We start from the raw sequence: 23,544 nt of genomic DNA on the forward strand, positions 1-23,544 counted from the left end.
TCTGGAAGAAATAAAGAACGACTATAATAGTATGTGGATTATAATTTTTATGCTAAGTTTTCTGTGCCAAAACAACTAGCGAACATTCATGCATGAAGACTGTTTCCGATAACATGGGATTACCGGTCGAAGACAATACTTGCACTCACCATTATGACACCTGGTCTACTCGAATCCAGTTAACAATGTAACTGTACATTTGATATCCGATATTAGCTTCATTGCTTGTGGTCAATCTACACTTGTCGGTCATCGGTCTGTGTCATTAGTCGACATGCTATGGTCAGCCCACCTACATTGATAAAAGCCACATGTTACCATTCAAACGACACTAATTACTGACGGTGAAGAGTTCTAGTTATTAATTAGAAACGGGGTTACGATTTTACTGTAATGAAACGCACCTGTTTGACGCGGTAAATGTTACCGTATGTGTTTTTATGTTAATTGTATAAAGTACGATATATTTGTAAGAAATAATTATTGGCTCACTACTTTTACGTATATCAGTTTAAAACATTATTTTGTCATAAGTATAAAGATTAAAACGTCACGTTATGGTTTGATAAGACTATGATTTTTTTTCGATTAAAATGTCATATTATGGTTTTTCTTTCATTGATATATTCTACAAATTCTTCAGACAAAAGTTAATTGTGATTAAGGATTAACCTATTACTTTGCGTAGTTTATGAGTTGATAAACCCAATGGAGCACGAGGTAAATTGCGCAGCGTTTACATACTACATGTATTTACCGACTGCTCCACTTGGTTTATCATCTTATAAATTTAGCAAAGGAAATGGTTAATTCTTATATTTACAATATTTTTCTTTGAGCAATAAAATCAACCAGAACGACAGATACAATCATTTACCGTGCGTTATTCGCCATAAAAATTATACAGAGCCAGTCAGAAAAAGCGCGCCGTTGTCTGAAGCTTAATCCTGCCCATTTCTCTATGACATCACAAAATATAGTTCTTATATTTCAGTTTTTTCAGGTCAAACACCAATAACATATCAAAAGAATCTGTTTTATTGTATGTCTCCGATTGTTTCGTACATGTGTAATTTGTAAACATTAATACATGATTTTATGAAATGTCAAAAGAAGTCCGTCAATGTTTATGTGTACAAATTATATTCATACGCACTGAATTGGGTCACGTTCTGCACTCAAGTTATAAGGAAATAAACAGATCTGCCCCAATTTAGTTTATCGATACAGAAACAGTGGCAATTGTTAATATTAGTCTTTTTTTTAAATATTGTACAAAAAATCTGACAAAATGTCATCTTTTTTTTATTTATTCTATGGAACATTGCACAACACACTCTGAAAATCTAATTATAACAGTGATTCTATAAAATATCATGCCAGATATGTTATACCTTGTGCTAAATCGCCTTATTATTCATAATGTTATAAGTCAAACATTTAGATTATGAAAAAAAATATTTGGATGTTAAACTGATTCTATGAAATGGTATGCAAAACATTCGTACAGTGTAACCGTTACCGTTACCGAAAACTGGTTGATAAGTTGGTCAAAAAACTGATTTGAAATAGTAGCATGTTGTTGGGAAACATTTCTGCGTCAAGCTAATATGAAAAATTTGCTGAAAAATCACCATTTTTTAACTTAAAATCCTATTTTTTCATTTCCTTCGTAGAAATCACTACATATAGGAGACTATTTGGTTCTGATATATATTTGTTGTTCTATTGTGGTCATTTTGATACTTCATTTGTCTACTTCGGTTGAAAAATGTCAATGTTATGACTATTTTTCATTTTTTAGTGAAATTCGAGATGGCGGCCATCTTGATGACGTCGTAAACGGAAGTTCATCCCAACTTATGCAATGTTAACATTTTGATTTGTGATCAATGCGTCATGAGGGTTAAGATAAATATTAGTTCTGAGGTTTGGGGGGAGGGGGCTGCATGTGGGACCCTCCTAGCCCATGGGCTATTATTCAATGCAATGTTTAGCAGAATCTTCAGATGTGTTTGTTGTGACAGTGATTCTTTAAAAACATTTCGCTATAACGATAGAATTGGTGTAACAAGCTGGTCGTTAGGCAGGACACAGTAGGTTTCCAAAACAAATGCGGGTCTGAAGTCATTAAGGATGAAAATACAAAAGCTAAATAAAATATGTTTAGGGAACAAGATGTAATAGCTATTAGCTTGTCAATATAGAGTGTGTCCATCTTGTCATCGCCACTCCTCATCACCAAATTAGATCTCAACAACTCTCATGATATCGATAATTAATATTGCCATAAAGACGTCTGTCTATGAGCGATTTCCACCGGAAGCCGCTTGTCAATACATTGTTTTGAACGCTAGACCTCAATAATGAGCTTCTACGAAGGATGTCCCGGGTCGATTTGTGCATGTACTGTTCTGTACTGATTATCCATAGCATGATGAATAAAGATCCGGAATTTCATACACGGCATCTGGTTCCGTGTGTTATTGCATCTTTCGAAAAAAATATATGATACATTCTACAAACATCAGATTATGTTTTAAACAAATACGGTGAGCGGTGACTTTCACTTTCAAAATGAATCATAAACAAGCTTTCTTAATAAATATGTAACTATAGTGTATTTAATCCTATATTTCTATACCATGCAAGAAATACGAACGTGTTTGCTCCATCAATGTGTTGAGATATTAAGATCCTAAACGAAATATTGGAAGCGTAATCCAACTTAAATTATAGCCATCTACAAATGTCGCTAATCTCACTGATTATGTTGGAAATTAATTGCACACTAGGATATCCCCAGAAATAATTACTGTTATTTACCGACATAAAAAACGACATTTGTAACTTTCAAATGGAAATCATTACGAGATCAGGTTCATTCCATCAATGGAAACATCGCCGTTACTAAGGCAGGCCAAGAATCTTAACGACTTTTTTTCCAAACGTAAAAAGTTCCGAACCTGTGTTATAACTAAATTACATATACAAAAGTCTCAAATTACTGGATAATTCAGTCTTGTAATACGCTCATGTCAATTGATGAGGTTATAATCAAAATATGACGTTGTATGATTGTCCTGGTAGACGAAAACGTGAAATCCTTGAGTGATATTGAAACTCTTTTCTAGTAACAAAATTGAAAGTTTAGTCAACAATCATTGTATATATTCATATCAGATATTAATTGCGATAAAAAGAATCTTACATTCGTTGTTGCGTAAAATGATAGGACCATGTATGGTTCGGGTCTTTATATATTTCATTGGCCCCCAAAGCCATCAATGTTTAACTAAGTGTTACGTAATCAAGCTTTTGTATTTAAAATTTGTATTGCATCCCTGATTCCTCCTAGTAGTAGTTTTATATTGTTACTCCTCTAATTGCCATGGAGACCATTCAAAATATGCTTAGATTAATCAGACATGAAAAATTGCCATTTTTGCCTACGTTTTGATACGTTTTTTGTGAAGAAAAAAACACAATAAAATAGAGGGGAACGTTGTACAAACTTCATATTTACTGAGAACATGTAGGCACTTAGATATATCAGGATGCGCTCTGAATTTTTTATCATTATTATTTAATTTATGCATATTTTGGATGGTTATCATGGCGACTACATCTGCAATGCTACACAACTATCACACCAATTGTTTCAGAAATGTACCCGATATTTGAAACTCAACAATTTAATCACTTAATAACAGGACTGGTTTAAAAATAGACGGATCTGTGGGCCAAAACGGGACCAAACAATAGCTAGTCCTTTAAAACATATTACTAAACTCGTTTTACACATTTCATATTACATTTATAATTGCATGGAAATGGCGTCCATTCAAACCATCTAAATCTGTGATGATATTAATTTACTCTGATGACAAGCAAGCTATTATCACGTTATAATGTACATTTGCTATTATTACAATTGTGTATGATAAATGGAAAAAAGATTCTGCAGTTGAACCTGTAGCCTTTGTGGACAGGTCAAATTGAATTGAAATTGCGGTCATTTGGGACCCCAAAATGCAGGTGGTCTTTATACAGAGGTTGTCGCTTATATAAGCATGAATATTTACTGCAGCATCAATTTCCTAAAAATGTAAAGTGAATAGTTGGTAAGACTTTACAGAAGACCATTAATAGACTTCAGTTGTTTTATTCCTATTTTACATACTGCATATATATTTCGAACTTAAATGTCCGCTACGTTACAAAAACAAAATTTAAAGTAAATTAATAACAATTTCAACATCGGAACATCTACTTACTATACCGATTACCTACGATACAGTTCCACAAAAACGATTCCAAGATTCCTGTATTTATCTATATTAGAAATGTATCTTTTATTTCGATGTTTTGCCGAGTGGTGTATATATTAAGTATTGTCTGCGCTGATATTAGGACGACACTTCGAAACAAAAGACAACCACAAACGTTATTAGAAATCATTTATTTGGTTATTTCGTTAACAAATGTTTAAGAAATCACATATTAATTACGGTAGGCTAATTTTTGTGGATCTCTTTGAATCTAACATTCTTTTAGTCATTGATTTTACACAGTTCAGAAATACACATATGTACCAGATAATTCGCTATTTAATAAAATATCTTTTCATGGCCCAAAGGGTCTGAATTGCTCATCTGGTACCTGGCAATCATGGTGAATATGTAAGGCCCAAGATAGTGAAGATTAAATGCAGAATAATATCACCTATTTGAACAAACTAGGAAGTCCCTTAGCCCAGCATGCCACAGATCCAATATCTGGTGCCTAGACCTCTTTAATATTGATAATTAATTAAATGAGTTTAGTCTATTTGACCCCCGTGGCCTTGAATAAATGCCAAGGTCATGCATTTTAACAAACTTGGAAGCTCTAAACCCATAAACACATTACGGTTTTTTGTTTTATAGGAAAAAAGTTGACGACCGGCCGGACGGGTGACGCACCGTTAGCCATAACTTAATAACTCTTCCGGTAGGTGAGCTAAAAAGAGATATGAGGTGAATAGGTCATTTGAGGTAATGGTACATGATTTTTGAAATTTTAAATGCCGTCTTTTAATAATGGAAAGAAAATATTTAATATTTGATTTATATGAATAATTGCGGCAGTTAATGTTTTAAAACCTGAATGTTTTATTTTCATATCAGACCAGGAGTTCATGTTGTAGTTCAAGGTGATCCGCATTGAATCCGCCTTTCATTGCAAGACATTGCATATTGGAGTCTTATCAAATTTCTGTTTGCAAATGCAATTTGTTATTGGTAAAAGGACTATGTATGGTTTGGTTCTCTTTTGCCTCCGTATCCGTCAAATTTTCAAACCTGTTATTTAGTACTAAAATTGTTGGATTTGAAATATTTAGTACATTCCTGGTTTAAATGTAATGACAAGAGGCCCATGGGCCTTAACGGTCATCTGACTCATGGCACAAAACAACAAAGTTACAGTATTAAGTAGTGGTTAACAATTAATACAAGAGGCCCAGAGGGCCTGTATCGCTCACCTGGTTTTTTGTTAGTAATTATCACAAGAATCTGACAATTAGAAAAATAAGCAAAATTGACTCCCAAAGTTTAATTTTGAATCACAACCATACAATGATGCTATTGATACCATACAAATATGCTATCCAATACATAGGTTCAGAGACAAAGTAATTTATATGAAAATAGTAGCCTAATTGACCTTTTTGACCTCGCATCTATTGCCGTTTAAGGCCCCGGGGGTCAGCCCTATCATTTGTACAATTTCAAATCCCAACCCTATAAGGATGCTACCATTGCATTATAAGTGCTCTTCCATTCTTAGTTGCAGAGAAGAAGTCGTTTATATGGAAATAGCTAAATTGACCCCTTTTGACCCCACCCTTCAGGCTCCTGGGGGGGTCAGCCCCATCATTTGCAAAATTTTGAATCCAAACCCTTTAAGGATGTAACCATTGCATTATGAGCGCAATCCCATGTTAAGTTGCAGAGAAAAAGTCATTTATATGGAAATTGACCATTTTTGACCCCGCCCCTCAGGCCCCCGGGGGTCAGCCCTATCATTTGCTCAATTTGGAATCCCCAGCCTACAAGGATGCTACCATTGCATTATGGGTGCTTTACCATGCTTAGTTGCAGAGAAGAAGTCATTTATATGGAAATAGCCAAATTGACCCCTTTTGATCCCGCCCCTCAGGCCCCCCGGGGGTCAGCCCTATCATTTGCACAATTTCGAATCCCCACACGATAAGGATGCTACCATTGCATAATGGGTGCTATACCATGCTTAGTTGCAGAGAAGAAGTCATTTATATGGAAATAGCCAAATTGACCACTTTTGACCCCGCCCCTCAGGCCCCCGGGGGGTCAGCCCTATCATTTGCACAATTTTGAATCCCCACCCTATAAGGATGCTACCATTGCATTATGGGTGCTATACCATGCTTAGTTGCAGAGAAGAAGTCATTTATATGGAAATAGCCAAATTGACCCCTTTTGACCCCGCCCCTCAGGCCCCCGGGGGTCAGCCCTATCATTTGCACAATTTTGAATCCCCACCCTATAAGGATGCTACCATTGCATTATGGGTGCTATACCATACTTAGTTTCAGAGAAGAAGTCGTTTATATGGAAATAGCCACATTGGCCCCTTTTGACCCCGCCTCTCAGGCCCCCGGGGGGTTGGCCCCATTATTTGTACAATTTTGAATCCCCACCCTATAAGGATGATATCATTGCATTATGGGTGCTATCCCATGCTTGGTTTCAGAGAAGAAGTCGTTTATATGGAAATAGCCAAATTGAGCCCTTTTGACCCCGCCCCTCAGCCCCCCCGGGAGTCAGCCCCATCATTTGTACAATTTTGAATCCCCACCCTATAACGATACTACAATTGCATTATGAGTGCTATCTCATGCTTAGTTTCAGAGAAGAAGTCGTTTAAATGGAAATAGCCAAATTGACCCCATTTGACCCCGCCCCTCAGGCCCCCGGGGGGTCAGCCCCATCATTTGTACAATTTTGAATCCCCACCCTATAAGGATGCTACCATTGCATTATGGGTGCTATCCCATGCTTTGTTTCAGAGAAGAAGTCGTTAATATGGAAATAGCCAAATTGACCCCTTTTGGCCCCGCCCCTCAGGCCCCCGGGGGGTCAGCCCCATCATTTGTACAATTTTCAGTTAGTAGCCCATAAGGATGCTACCAGTCAAATTTTATTGAAATCCGACCAGCGGTTATGGAGAAGAAGTCGATTGTTGACGGACGCCGGACGCCGGACGCTGCGGTATCCCATAAGCTCACCTCGGTCCTTCGGACCAGGTGAGCTAATAAGCAATACAAGGAACTCCTTTGTTGAATATGTAAGTTTCTGAAATAGGTAAAGGTCATTTGTTGAACAAACTTAGTAGCACTTCATCCATATATGGTTGTAACCCATTCATGGATTAAGGAGGAGTCAGATTTTAAAGCCAAATTTCAGCAAAGCTTCCATTTTGGACCCCGCCATTCTATCCCCATGGGTCTTACCTTGGTAATTTATAAAATATGATTGTCCTCACCTAAAGTTCCCCCTTCTGAGCCCCACCCCTCTGTCCCAAAGGGTCGGACCTAACTCGTTTATATTAAAATATGATTGTCCTTCCCCAGTGATGTTTCACACAAAATATGGATGCATTAATCTGCTCAAGGGTTAAGGAGGAGTAGGCTTTTAAAGCCAATTTCATCAAAATTCCCCCTTCTGAGCCCCGCCCCTCTGTCCCCTTGGGTCGGATCTATCTTGTTTAAATAAAATATGACAGTCCTTCCCTTATGATGTTTTACATAAAATATGCATGAAATCCACTCAAGGAATAAGGAGACGTAGGATTTTTAAGCTAAAACAAGTACTCATTGTAACGGACACCAATACAGAATCCCCAAACCACCCTCTCCCTCCTCCTCCCCATCATCACTTGCAACAAATCAAGAATGCAGTTGCTCAGTGTATGAACATCTTCAACGAATTTTTGAGGTACTTTCATATTCAATGAATTGCCGACGAAAATTTGAAAATTTTCATTGAAATCAAAGGCCGAAATAAAAAAAAAACCAGGAAATTGGCCCAGCGGCCATCTTGGAATACCAAAATCTTTACGAAAATGCTGCCTGTTGTTCATGGCCCCTTAAAAGCCTTATAGACCAATTTTCGTTGAGATCAGAGACCGAAACCTGAAAACAAGAAGTGGGCCAGCAGCCATCTTGGAATACCAAAATCTTTACAAAAATGTTTGTATGTTGTTCGTCATCCATTAAAACCCCTAAAGACCAATTTTCGTTGAGATCAGAGACCGAAACCTGAAAACAAGAAGTGGGCCAGCAGCCATCTTGGAATACCAAAATCTTTACAAAAATGTTTGTATGTTGTTCGTCATCCATTAAAACACCTATGGATCAATTTTCATCGAGATCGGAGTCCGAAACCTGAAAACAGGAACTGGGTCAGTGGCCATTTTGGAATACCAAAATTGTTATATAAAATATGATTGACCTTCCCTAATGATGTTTTACACCAAATATGGAAGAATGCCACTCAAGGGTAAAGGATGAGTAGGATTTTGAAGCCAAATTTCCTCAAAGTTCCCCCTTCTGAGCCCCACCCATCTGTCCCCAGGGGTCGGACCTAACTTGTTTATGCAAAATATGATTATCCTTCCCCAACCATGTTTCACACCAAATAAGGATGAAATCCATCCAAGGATGAGAGAGAAGTAAAATTTTAAAGCTTAAAATAAGAAAATTTGCTCTTTTGGTCCCCACCCCTTGGTCCCTAGGGGTCGGAACAAGCTCATCTATATAAAATATGATTGCCCTTTTCCAATGATATTTCACACCTAATATGGATGAAATCCATCCAAGGAAGAAGGTAGGATTTTACAGCTTAAATTAATTTCCCCTTTTTGGGCCCCGCCCCTCTGCCCCTAGGGGTCGGACCAGTCTCATTTGTATAAGATATGACTGTCCTTCCCTAATGATGTTTCACACCAAATATGGATGAAATCAACCCAAGGATGAAGGAGGAGTAGGATTTTAAAGCTTAAAATAAGACAAGATTTGCCCTTTTGGGGCCCACCCCTCAGTACTTTGGGGTCGGACCAGGCTCATTTATATACAATATGACTGTCCTTCCCTAATGATGTTTCAAACGAAATATGGATGAAATTAACCCAAGGATGAAGAAGGAGTATGAATTTAAAGCTAAAATTAAGAAAATTTGCCCTTTTGGGGCCCCACTCCTCAGCCCCTAGGTGTTGGACCAGGCTCATTTATATAAAATATGAATGCCCTTCCCTAATGATGGTTCAAACTAATATGTATGAAATCAACAAAAGGATGAAGGAGTAGTAGGATTTTAAAGCTTTAAATAAGAAAATTTGCCCATTTGGGGCCCCACCCCTCAGCCAATAGAGGTCGGACCAATCTCATTTATATAAAATATGATTGTCCTTCCCCAATGATGTTTCACACCAAATATGGATGAAATCCATCCAAGGATGAAGGAGAAGTAGGATTTTAAAGCTAAAATTATGAAAATTTGCCCTTTTAGGGCCCCACCCCTCAGCCCCTAGGGGTCGGACCAGGCTCATTTATTTAAAATATGACTGTCCTTCCCTAATGATCTTTCACATCAAATATGGATGAAATCAACACAAGGATGAAGGAGGAGTAGGATTTTAAAGCTTAAAATAAGAAAATTTGCCCTTTTGGGGCCCCACCCCTCAACCCCTAGGGGTCGGACCAAGCTCATTTATATAAAATATGATTGTCCTTCCCCAATGATGTTTCACACCAAATATGGATGAAATCCACTTAGCGGTTAAGGAGGAGTAGCGTTTTAAAGGAAAATGTTTACGCACGACGGACGGCGGATGACGATGACTATAGGTCATATTACCCAAAGTTCGGGTCAGATGACCTAAAAATTCAGATTTTAGAATTGGTTACCATGACAATCATCCCAAGAATGCATTAATTATCAATTTTGCTCACTTTTTGTCTAAGAAACCATACAGCGCATCCTTGATCATACTTTTTTCTCAAAGATGTATCGGAAGTGCATAAATATTCTCAGTAAATGTTAAGGGCAAAAACAACACATAGTCCTTCAAGTGAATAGTCGGGCAAAGAAAACCAGTCTAAATGCGTTCATTGGCCTTCCAAAAGTTCTCACAGATTAATAGGACGGTCAAGTTCTGCTTAGTTTCGCAGTTCTGACCACTAAAGTAAAGAAAAGTTGAAAGCATTGAAAGCGAGACTGCGTGGACATGTAACCACAGACGTTAGTGAGCAGGGAGGACGTTTTAGAATTCCCATACTTTAAATTATTTTTTTCGTACGCAGACAGATTTTGACGAGAGATTTTATTTTTCTATTTCATAAGAAATAATACTGGATACATTCACACCATTTTCACCAACTTTAGCCATCCTTGCCCGACTGTTCACTTTCAAAATCCATTATTTCCTTTGTGTTTGTGTTTTTGAATTCTCTAAACGACAAAACAATGAATTACTTCACTAAAATCTACGAAACAAGACTAAAGTTGCCAATGTTGGCTATTGTGTATTGATCTACAATTAAAATATGTGTAATAGATCTTTTACAAACTTGAGCAGTCAGAATCATCTACAGAATATTAGTTGTTAACTATAATTTTTAACAGTCTTTTTTTCAATTTATCTGAACTAGCTATATATATGTTTAATGATAAATTGACATCTACGCGAAAAAAAGCAAGGAAGGATCTTGACGGGCACTTTAAAAGGTCAAAAAAAATTAATCGTTCGTCAAACTGTGATCTGAAGGCAATCAGGCATAAACACGCCACATTTTCACTGACACTTCATTCTACGTAGATCTTACATTCCATTTGAGGTCACAAAAGGGTATGTGTTTGCACAACATACATGGTAATTTTGGTGTTGTACTCTTTTTGCCCTAGAACTAATACGGACGCTCTGACGACATACTCACGACGTGTTGGTGATAATGATATAGCGAGATGGATTACTTGGCGTATATATCAGATCATAAAGATCATCAGAACGTGATCTCTAAAAGTTTGTTTTTAGATTTTCTGTATGTCGAATAAGAATATGAAAAGGTACTTTAATAAATATAACCACAAGGTTGTTATGAAAAAATATGATATCAAAAACAATTAATTGGTACGCCGTTATTTCCAAAGGATCAAATGATACAAGTGGGTTACCAGGATCGTCATACAAATTTTGAATGTCGTCAGAGCACTGGTATGGGTTTTCGTGTTGGGTTGAAAAGACTGTAACACCCAGACTCATTGTACATCCCAGTTCGAATTACTTTCCCTGATCATTTTATAACTTTATCTAGAACCGAACCATGCTTTATAGTCAACCAACCAAGTAACGTTACCATTTACAGGTTTCACGCCCAGGATAGGGTAGTCTGTTGCGGTCTTCTTATCGTCCAGAAGTGAGAACAGTATATCGTGTTTCTTACTTCCAGTCACCAGGACAAAGACTTGTCTCCCCTTATTTATCAAAGATAATGTCAATGTCATTCTGGATCTATCTGTGTCCATGGCAACGAGTGACGAGATCTCGTGAGACTTGCCTGGGAAGAGTGAAGCAGTGTGTCCGTCCGATCCCAATCCGAGAAGAATTAAGTCAAATTGTAGATCAGGAATGTGATGTCGGATTTCGTCTTCATATAAAATATTTCCCTTATCATCCGGGCTACAAACGCGGCCAGTAAACTGCACTGGCATAGGGTGGATATTCACGAAAGGAATCGGGATGTTTCTTATCAGATTATCATCCAATAATTTAAAATTTGATTCCTCCAACTGACGAGAGACGCATCGTTCGTCTACCTGCCAGATGTGTATGAACTCCCATGGAATATGCTGATATTTTTCAACTAAGAATTGCAACAATTTTGTAGGCGTTTTTCCGCCTGAAAATGCGATATTAAATGCATTAGAAATTTTCAAGCGGTCGTTTATAGCATTGGCTATGAACTCTGCAGTAGCCTGAACGAGCGAATCTTCAGTAGGTTTAGCCACCAGTGGATGGCCAAGGTAGTTAGATGGAAGAGATGCAAACAGGTGGTCCAAAGTGTTATCTAAAATAGTATAGTGAGCATCAGAAAACATATAATGTAGACCGTCTGAAGTCAGTTTAAAATTTAATGAACGGTCTTCATTTGGTTGATACAAACGCGGAGGGACTTCTTGCAGTTCATTTAATACGGGTGACCAAAGTCGCCAAAGACTAAGAAGACGCTCCTTCGCTACAAAACTGTCCCTCTTTCCATTAAACATATCTTCAACAACTGCCACATAGGCCGGATGGTTTTCCTTTGGCACAAGGAATGTAAAATCATTCAGACTCTGTCCGTACAAGGCGATATCGTCTGCAGTTATAGGCAAGTCTTTCATAGACATAGGTATTGAAGGCTTAAATAGATCCTTCGAAACTAAAATGCCAGCCGATGGCAAATTCCCATGACCAATTTGGAAAATTATCTGTTTTTGTCCTTTCCAATGACTGCCATTATGATGCCGACATCCGGCTATACAGAAGTCGTTTTCTTTGAATACTATGCGAATAAAACTTGAACGTTCATCTAAATGTTTCCCTGAGACTAAGAGGAAGGGAACACCTCTCCAGCGTCGGTTTTTCACCGACACACGGGCGGCACCAAAGGTAGGGGTGAATTTGGATAACGTCACATTTTCTTTTTCCGTCTGTGCCTGCATGACGTAATCAGCATACTGACCAATCAGAACAGACTTCCTGTTGACAGGCTGAACCTGTGACATCAACTGCAGCCTACTGTTGTCAACCTGGTGTGTATTGGTGATTTCGTCTGGAAGCTCCATGGCAACAAGGGCGAGCAACTCAGTCAAATGATTTTGCATCACATCTCTAATTATTCCGTATTGATCATAAAAGTCTATTCGTCCTGCAAACAAAATTGCTGTTTGTCAGATTTGATTTTGTTTCAAACAATTTTTAATAAAGTAAATGTAACATAATGTATACGTTACATGATTTAACAAATTACATCACTTGCTGAGGAAAAATGTGGCATTTTATGAATTAGGAATGAATTGATCAAAGACGTATTTAAAAAACTAGGATAGGACGAATGCGAAATGTTGCTGGACAAGAAGGAATGCTCTTTGTTTATCTTCTGAAAATATAGTTGGCCGGATAATCTACTCCGGACCTTGGTCATCTAATTAATTACCCGGTACAATGAAGGTGGCTGGTTAATGAACTGTATCTACTCAACAGAATGATTGCTGAGTGATTGACTGAGTCATACAATAAATAGTTGTGTTCGGTGACCCTACCGGTCCTAAAGTCCATTACAAAAAACTATATAGGTTAGAATGAGTTTAATTTTCTTGTCTCACTGCAAAACAATGTTGACAATAACAAATCAACAAAGAAAATCCTACTTATCTTTGTAAAATGATGTGACTGGGAAGTCGGAAACACATACAATATTTTATGTTTGGCCTTAATCGCCCCTCGCTGGATTATATACTTGATCAAAAGAAAGGTTGATGAATCATCTACGAAGGATAAAAGTGAAAATGGTTTGATAGTTTATTGGAATCGAATGTGGTTGAATATGCTTGCATGGACATTTATCTAGAGACATTGGATTATTTATGGGTATTGGCATGAGGTTGGCCTACAAAATTTGGCGATTATTATCTAAGAACATGACTAGCTAAATAGGTTATAATTATCTTACGGTATTGACATCAAGGGCCTGGTTGTTCAAAATTTAATAATCTTGATCATATGTCTAGTGAAACATTTTCTGCAGAAAATGCAACTTTATCATCTGAATAAAAATTAAAGAATTGAAGGAGCACTGCAGATAAAACTGAAATTTTGTCAAAGCTTTAAAAACATAAATAATTTATCTTCATCTTTATCGTAAGATATTGTCATTAACCTGTAATTAACCTACTCACCTTTTGAACAACTGCGCCCAAGTGACTTGAATACATGTAATAACTGATATTGCCATGAAGGCGACTGCATTATCTACTGGTATAGACATGCAAGTGACTTGATTTTCTACTGGTATGGCCATGAAGGTGACTGGATTATCTACTGGTATGGACATGAAGGTGACTGGATAATCTACTGGTATGGACATGAAGGTGACTGGATTATCTACTGGTATGGACATGAAGGTGACTGGATTATCTACTGGTATGGCCATGAAGGTGACTGGATTATCTACTGGTATGGACATGAAGGTGACTGGATTATCTACTGGTATGGCCATGAAGGTGACTGGATTATCTACTGGTATGGACATGAAGGTGACTGGATTATCTACTGGTATGGACATGAAGGTGACTGGATTATCTACTGGTATGGACATGAAGGTGACTGGATTATCTACTGGTATGGACATGAAGGTGACTGGATTATCTACTGGTATGGACATGAAAGTGACTGGATTATCTACTGGTATGGACATGAAGGTGACTGGATTATCTACTGGTATGGACATGAAGGTGACTGGATTATCTACTGTACTGGCATGGACATGAAAGTGACTGGATTATCTACTGGTATGGGCATGAAGGTGACTGGATTATCTACTGGTATGGACATGAAGGTGACTGGATTATCTACTGGTATGGACATGAAGGTGACTGGATTATCTCTACTGGTATGGACATGAAGGTGACTGGATTATCTACTGGTATGGCCATGAAGGTGACTGGATTATCTACTGGTGGCATGGACTGGAAGGTGAGACTGATTAATATGGCATCTGACTGGATTATCTACTGGTATGGACATGAAGGTGACTGGATTATCTACTGGTATGGACATGAAGGTGACTGGATTATCTACTGGTATGGACATGAAGGTGACTGGATTATCTACTGGTATGGACATGAAGGTGACTGGATTATCTACTGGTATGGACATGAAGGTGACTGGATTATCTACTGGTATGGCCATGAAGGTGACTGGATTATCTACTGGTATGGACATGAAGGTGACTGGATTATCTACTGGTATGGACATGAAGGTGACTGGATTATCTACTGGTATGGACATGAAGGTGACTGGATTATCTACTGGTATGGACATGAAGGTGACTGGATTATCTACTGGTATGGACATGAAGGTGACTGGATTATCTACTGGTATGGACATGAAGGTGACTGGATTATCTACTGGTATGGACATGAAGGTGACTGGATTATCTACTGGTTATGACATGAAGGTGACTGGATTATCTACTGGTATGGACATGAAGGTGACTGGATTATCACTGGTATGGCATAAGGGACTGGATTATCTACTGGTATGGACATGAAGGTGACTGGATTATCTACTGGTATGGCCATGAAGGTGACTGGATTATCTACTGGTTATGGACATGAAGGTGACTGGATTATCTACTGGTATGGACATGAAGGTGACTGGATTATCTACTGGTATGGCCATGAAGGTGACTGGATTATCTACTGGTATGGACATGAAGGTGACTGGATTATCTACTGTATGGCCATGAAGGTGACTGGATTATCTACTGGTTTGGTCATGAACGTGATTATCTACTGGTAGGCATGAAGGTGACGGATATCTACTGGTATGGACATGAAGGTGACTGGATATCTACTGGTATGGACATGAAGTGACTGATTATCTACTGGTAGGACATGAAGGTGACTGGATTATCTACTGGTATGGACATGAAGGTGACTGGATTATCTACTGGTATGGACATGAAGGTGACTGGATTATCTACTGGTATGGACATGAAGGTGACTGGATTATCTACTGGTATGGACATGAAGGTGACTGGATTATCTACTGGTATGGACATGAAGTGACTGGATATTATCTACTGGTATGGCCATGAAGGTGACTGGATTATCTACGGTATGGCCATGAAGGTGACTGGATTATCTACTGGTTGGCATGAAGGTGACTGGATTATCTACTGGTATGGACATGAAGGTGACTGGATTATCTACTGGTATGGACATGAAGGTGACTGGATTATCTACTGGTATGGACATGAAGGTGACTGGATTACTACTGTGGACATAGTGACTGATTATCTACTGGTATGGACATGAAGGTGACACTGGATTATCTACTGGTATGGACATGAAGGTGACTGGATTATCTACGGTATGGACATGAAGTGACTGGATATCTACTGGTATGGACATGAAGGTGACTGGATTTATCTACTGGTATGGACATGAAGGTGACTTAATTATCTACCGGTATGGACATGAAGGTGACTGGATTATCTACTGGTATGGACATGAAGGTGACTGAATTATCTACTGGTTTGGTCAGGTGACTGGATTATCTACTGGTATGACAAAGGTGACTGGATTATCTCTACTGGTATGGACATGAAGGTGACTGGATTATCTACTTGGTTGGTCATGAACGTGACTGCATTATCAACTGGTATTGACATGAAGGTGACTGGATTATCTACTGGTTTGGTCATGAACATGACTTAATTATCTACCAGTATGGACATGAAGGTGACTTAATTATCTACGGTATGGCTTGAAGGTGACTGGATTATCTTCTGTATGGACATGAAGGTGACTGGATTATCTACACCAAGTGACTTGGATTACATGTAAAACTGATATTGTCAAAAAAATGACTTGTGGTATTGTCATGAAGGTGACTGCATTATCTACTGGTATGGACATGCAAGTGACTTGATTTTCTACAGGTATGGACATGCAAGTGACTTGATTTTCTACTGGTATGGCCATGAAGGTGACTGGATTATCTACAATGTACTGGCATGGCCATGAAAGTGACTGGATTATCTACAATGTACTGGTATGGACATGAAGGTGACTGGATTATCTACAATGTACTAGCATGGACATGAAGGTGACTGGATTATCTATTGGTATGGACATAAGGTGACTGCATATCTACTGGTATGGACATGAAGGTGACTGGATTATCTACTGGTATTCATGGACATGAAAGTGACTGGATTATCTACAATGTACTGGCATGGACATGAAGGTGACTGGATTATCTACTGGTATGGACATGAAGGTGACTGCATTATCTACTGGTACGGACATGAACGTGACTGGATTATCTACTGGTATGGACATGAAGGTGACTGCATTATCTATGGTATGGACATGAAAGTGACTGGATTATCTACTGGTATGGACATGAAGGTGACTGGATTATCTACAATGTACTGGCATGGACATGAAAAAGACTGGATTATCTACTGTTATGACCATCAAGGTGACTGGATTATCTATTGGTATGGACATGAAGGTGACTGGCATTATCTACTGGTATGGACATGAAGGTGACTGGATAATCTACTGGTATGGACATGAAAGTGACTGGATTATCTACTGGTATGGACATGAAGGTGACTGCATTATCTTCTGGTATGGACATGAAGGTGACTGGATTATCTACAATGTACTGGTATGGACATGAAGGTGACTGGATTATCTACTGGTATGGACATGAAGGTGACTGGATTATCTACTGGCATGGACATGAAAGTGACTGGATTATCTACTGGTATGGACATGAAGGTGACTGCATTATCTACTGGTATGGACATGAAGGTGACTGGATTATCTACAATGTACTGGTATGGACATGAAGGTGACTGGATTGTCTACTGGTATGGACATGAAGGTGACTGATAGGTGACTGGATTATCTACTGGTATGGACATGAAGGTGACTGGATTGTCTACTGGTATGGACATGAAGGTGACTGGATTATCTACTGGTATGGACATGAAGGTGACTGGATTATCTACTGGCATGGACATGAAAGTGACTGGATTATCTACTGGTATGGACATGAAGGTGACTGGATTGTCTACTGGTATGGACATGAAGGTGACTGGATTATCTACTGGTATGGACATGAAGGTGACTGGATTATCTACTGGCATGGACATGAAAGTGACTGGATTATCTACTGGTATGGACATGAAGGTGACTGGATTATCTACTGGTATGGACATGAAGGTGACTGGATTATCTACAATGGCATGGACATGAAAGTGACTGGATTATCTACTGTTATGGCCATGAAGGTGACTGGATTATACTACTGGCATGGACATGAATGTGACTGGATTATCTACAATGTACTGGTATGGACATGAAGGTGACTGGATTATCTACTGGTATGGACATGAAGGTGACTGGATTATCTCTACAATGAACTGGCATGGACATGAAAGTGACTGGATTATCTACTGTATGGCCATGAAGGTGACTGCATTATCTACTGGCATGGACATGAATGTGACTGGATAATCTACTGGTTTGGCCATGAAGGTGACTGGATTATCTACTGGTATGGACATGAAGGTGACTGCATTATCTACTGGTATGGACATGAAGGTGACTGGATTATCTACAATGTACTGGCATGGACATGAAAGTGACTGGATTATCTACTGGTATGGCATGAAGGTGACTGGATTATCTACAATGTACTGGCATGGACATGAAAGTAACTGGATTATCTACAATGTACTGGTATGGACATGAAGGTGACTGGATTATCTACAATGTACTGGCATGGACATGAAGGTGACTGGATTATCTACTGGTATGGACATGAAGGTGACTGGATTATCTACTGGTATGGACATGAAGGCGACTGGATTATCTACTGGTATGGACATGAAGATGACTGGATTCTCAACTGGTATGGACATGAAGGTGACTGGATTATCTACTGGTATGGACATGAAGATGACTGGATTATCTACTGGTATGGACATGAAGGTGACTGGATTATCTACTGGTATGGACATGAAGGTGACTGGATTATCTACAATGTACTGGCATGGACATGAAAGTGACTGGATTATCTACTGGTATGGACATGAAGGTGACTGGATTATCTACAATGTACTGGCATGGACATGAAAGTGACTGGGTTATCTACTGGCATGGACATGAAGGTGACTGCATTATCTACTGGTATGGACATGAAGGTGACTGCATTTTCTCACATAGATAGCCATGTAAGATAGAGTTGTCCCATGAAAGACAGCTATGTAAGATAAATCTATCTTACATAGCTGTGACGTCACAATTGAAAAAACAATGAGATGACGTCATGTCAGCCAAAGTTGACGTCATTTTTCTTCTATTTCGATTAATTTGTCGGATTTATTTACCATTTCATTTGTTTAATTTGCATTTCAAACCATTTTACCTAAGATTTCTTGTTTATATTTTCAATATAAACCAAACTTTGATGAGCTCTTTCGAATGGCGTTCTTATTTTTAAAATCGATCGATTATTTAAGAAGTTAAGATTTTGTCACAAAATAGCTGCCTCACCTTTCGTGCAAGTAATTCGACAAGCAATGTGAGAAAATAACTCTTTCATATGTAAATTATGTAGGATAGAACTATTCCACCCTCGGGTACAGAATTTTGGGTCAGAAACCTCGGCAAGCCTCGGTTCTGACCCAAAATTCTGTACCCTCGGGTGGAATAGTTCTATCCTACATATGTACATATGAAAGAGTCATATAATCTACTAGTATGGACATGCAAGTGACTTGATTTTCTACTGGTATGGCCATGAAGGTGACTGGATTCTCTAATGGTATGGACATGAAGGTGACTGGATTATCTACTGGTATGGACATGAAGGTGACTGGATTATCTACTGGTATGGACATGACAGTGACTGGATTATCTATTGGTATGGACATGAAGGTGACTGGATTATCTACTGGTATGGACATGAAGGTGACTGGATTATCTACTGGTATGGACATGAAGGTGACTGGATTATCTACTGGTTTGGTCATGAACGTGACTGGATTATCTACTGGTATGGACATGAAGGTGACTGGATTATCTACTGGTATGGACATGAAGGTGACTGGATTATCTACTGGTATGGACATGAAGGTGACTGGATTATCTACTGGTATGGACATGAAGGTGACTGGATTATCTACTGGTTTGGTCATGAACGTGACTGGATTATCTACTGGTATGGACATGAAGGTGACTGGATTATCTACTGGTATGGACATGAAGGTGACTGGATTATCTACAATGTACTGGCATGGACATGAAAGTGACTGGATTATCTACTGGTATGGACATGAAAGTGACTGGATTATCTACTGGTATGGACATGAAAGTGACTGGATTATCTACTGGTATTCATGGACATGAAGTTGACACAGTTAAATTAACTCACCCTGTACACCAATTGTTTCCTTCATGACCACTTCTACTCGAGCCACATGGTCGCTGGTCAGGAGTGGCTCCAGGACATCTCGATTTGCATCCCTAAATAAGTAACACATGAACATTGGTCATTTTATAAGAGAATAATGTGTTAGAGGATAAAATTGGTAATTATCATAAAATAATTATCATGATATGTAGATATAGTCTGATCAGATATATTTATGTACAACAACATAATCTTTCATATATTTTGTAATATAAATTATTTATAATTACAGTGTATGTACTTAAAGTGAACAGTCGGGCAAGGATGGCTAAAGTCGGTAAAAATGATGTGAGTGTATCCAGTAGAATTTCTTATGAAATAGAAAAATAAAATATCTCGTCAGAATCTGTCTGCGTACGAAGAAATTAATTTAAAGTACAGGAATCCTAAAACGTCCTCCTGGCTGACTATGTCCGTGGTTACATTTCCACGCAGCCTCGCTTTCAATGCTTTCAACTTTTCTTTATTTCAATGGTCAGAACTGGGAAACGTAAGCAGAACTTGACCGTCGTTTTAATATGTGAGAACTTTTGGAAGGCCAATGAACGCATTTTTACTGAATTTCTTTGCCGACTTTTCACTTTAACCTCTTGAATTTTTCAAGTCTTAATGTTCTTAGACTGAAGAATTCATTATCAAGTTAAACTTGGATGAATGAGTTTTGTATACCAACTGTGTATTTTTTTCCCAATAAAGAAGTCAATAATTAGATTTTTTTATCATGATACAATTGATGTTGAGATTATGAGGTTTTGCTGTTACATATCAGTAGATAAAAAATTAATAGCCACAATAATGTTCTTAAATCAGGTAGAGGCCATGCTACCATGATCAGCTCTAAATAGTGAAATGAAATCGCTGTGAAAAGAAATTTTTCTCTCACCTGAATGGAAGTATTTGTTTCACAATAGATTTTCCTAAGTAATGGTCAACTCTATAGATTTCTTCTTCTTTGTAAAATTTTGCTATTTCCTCTGCCATCTTTACAGCTGACCGATGGTCACTCCCGAAGGGTTTTTCCAAAACAAGTCGATTCCATGATGTTGATGATTTACTGTAACAGCATCCCCACATCTTGGATGACATAGAAGCGTAGGCACTAGGTGGAATAGCCATGTATATAATCCTGCCCACTTCTATATCTCCAGTATTGACCCCAGAATCAAGAAGTAGTCCAAAATTTTCAAAATCTAAATCAGTTTTGAGGGGAAAATATCGCACATATTTTGAAAAGTTTATTCTCTCCTTTTCACACATATCGCTGTTTGACATGAAGGCACAACTAACATGTTTTTGTAGAATGTCATCTAACAAAATCTTGCCTTCTTCAAATTTTGAACGGCTGCATCCGAAGAAATTAAAAGTTGTATTTTCGTTGGCATGGTTCACGTAAAGTTGAAACATACTCTGCCAAAGATATTTTTTAGCCAGGTCTCCAGCTGCTCCTAACAGTATAAAGTCTGTATGTGATCTGTTGTTCCCAGTGCTTAATACAAATTGGGTTCCGAAGAAACCGACAATCACAAACACAGCAATCCAATGTTCCATTTTGATATGTGCAGACATCGAGTAAATACTGAAAATGCAAAGTAGAAATTTAACACATAATTATTAATCTCTCAAGGATGGATAGGAAGAGCAATATTTCTCTCAAACCTGACAGAGTAATCCCACAGTTGCTAAGGAAAAGATAACTCTGTCTTTTACCGGAGTAGGGAAAAAACATTTCACACCCGCTTGAAATATGAAGTCATTGATATATGCGGAGATTATTATCGAGGACGACATTACTTGTCAACATCTCCTATACAGAAATAATTCCTAATCTGTTTTTTTGTTGTTGTTTTTTTTTAAGATATGGGACAAAAATAATCTTACATGGGTCTGTAAAGTGGACAGGGATATCTCAAAGAAAGATTTTGGTCACCAATTTAACCCTCGGCAAGCCTCGGATTGACCAGCCAAAATCTTTAACTTGGGTTGAGATATCCCTGTCCAATCTTCAGATTATTTAAAAAGAAAAAAATTTGCAACATTTTGATTTAATTAGTCAATTATAGATAATATTGAAATAACTCAAGTTTTAACATAGTCAATTACAGATTACAGTTATTTTTTATTGGATAAGTAAAAGCATATGTCTAAGATAGTTTCAGGATTATGGAGCATGGTGGATGGAACCTTGATCTGAACTTAAGATGATAATAGATTAAAGGCCGATGCTATATCATTATGTACCAAGTACATGTATATCAACTAATTTGTAATTTGAATATATTTGGATCCATTCTAATTAATCAATATTCAAGGGATGATTTTCTCATGTTTTAGTGATAAATTTTTGGTAAAAACTATAATTTTACCTAAAACATGTATATGCTTATCATATGTAACTATCAGGTGTTTCATTATCTTTCAGGAGAGGCGGTTACAATTGCATTTTCAGGGGGTACTTTTCTGTACTATCTGTATACTATCTAATGTAATTTAGCCCAAACCAGGCAGTACCATAGCCAGGTTTAACTGGCAAAAAGTCCTGGATACTGTCTTTATATTGAAACTTCTGAACTATATAGAACAGAAGCAAGGTAAATTTGCCATGACATATATACATCTGTATGAGGCCCTTCCAAACACAGATATAAACTCTTCACGTGTACATGTATATATAACCATGAGGACATCTTCTGACTGCATTGGGTAAAGGCCTACAGTGTAATATTAATTACTTCATATCAGATGGGGAAAGAAATTCCCTGGAGTGCTAACCTGCAGTTTTACAAACATTAGAAATATACAGTTTCCAATGGGAAAGAGGTCCGTTCATGATCACTAGTAAAAAAAATCCATAGAAAAGGACCCGGTAGCACATCTGTACTTTATCATATAACAATATATTTTACTAATGCAGGACCAGAACAGTACATGTAACTTCAAATAAATATTTCGGTATTATTTTTTTTTTGTACCTGTATTATACCAGTTTAGGTACATCAATCAATCGGTGAAGTACAAAGGACGTTGAAAATTGTGGCTGGGAGGATAAAAATCGCTAGTAATCTTCCATCATTACACGTCCCAGTATAAATCTAAATGTATCTAGATCTGCGATCGCGACCGCCAAACCAAAGGGCAAATCGAAAGTAGATCATGGTCAATCTTCTGCTTGACTCGATTGAGCTGTTAATAAAGTCCAATGAAGAT

General features: G+C 37.9%; 1 protein-coding gene across 1 annotated transcript; it reads right to left on the minus strand.

The window, feature by feature from the left end:
* LOC138330053 (GDH/6PGL endoplasmic bifunctional protein-like) lies at window positions 1-23,488 on the minus strand. Its single transcript, XM_069277428.1, has 5 exons — window positions 23,310-23,488; window positions 21,224-21,916; window positions 20,302-20,393; window positions 11,438-12,991; window positions 1-292 (listed from the first exon to the last, which is right to left on the minus strand). Exons 2-5 carry the CDS (start codon window positions 21,904-21,906, stop codon window positions 237-239), a joined length of 2,385 nt encoding a protein of 794 aa, XP_069133529.1. The 5' UTR covers window positions 21,907-21,916; window positions 23,310-23,488; the 3' UTR covers window positions 1-236.
* Window positions 23,489-23,544: the final 56 nt, after the last annotated feature.

Source organism: Argopecten irradians, chromosome 8, assembly GCF_041381155.1.
Source record: "Argopecten irradians isolate NY chromosome 8, Ai_NY, whole genome shotgun sequence".
NCBI lineage: Eukaryota > Metazoa > Mollusca > Bivalvia > Pectinida > Pectinidae > Argopecten > Argopecten irradians.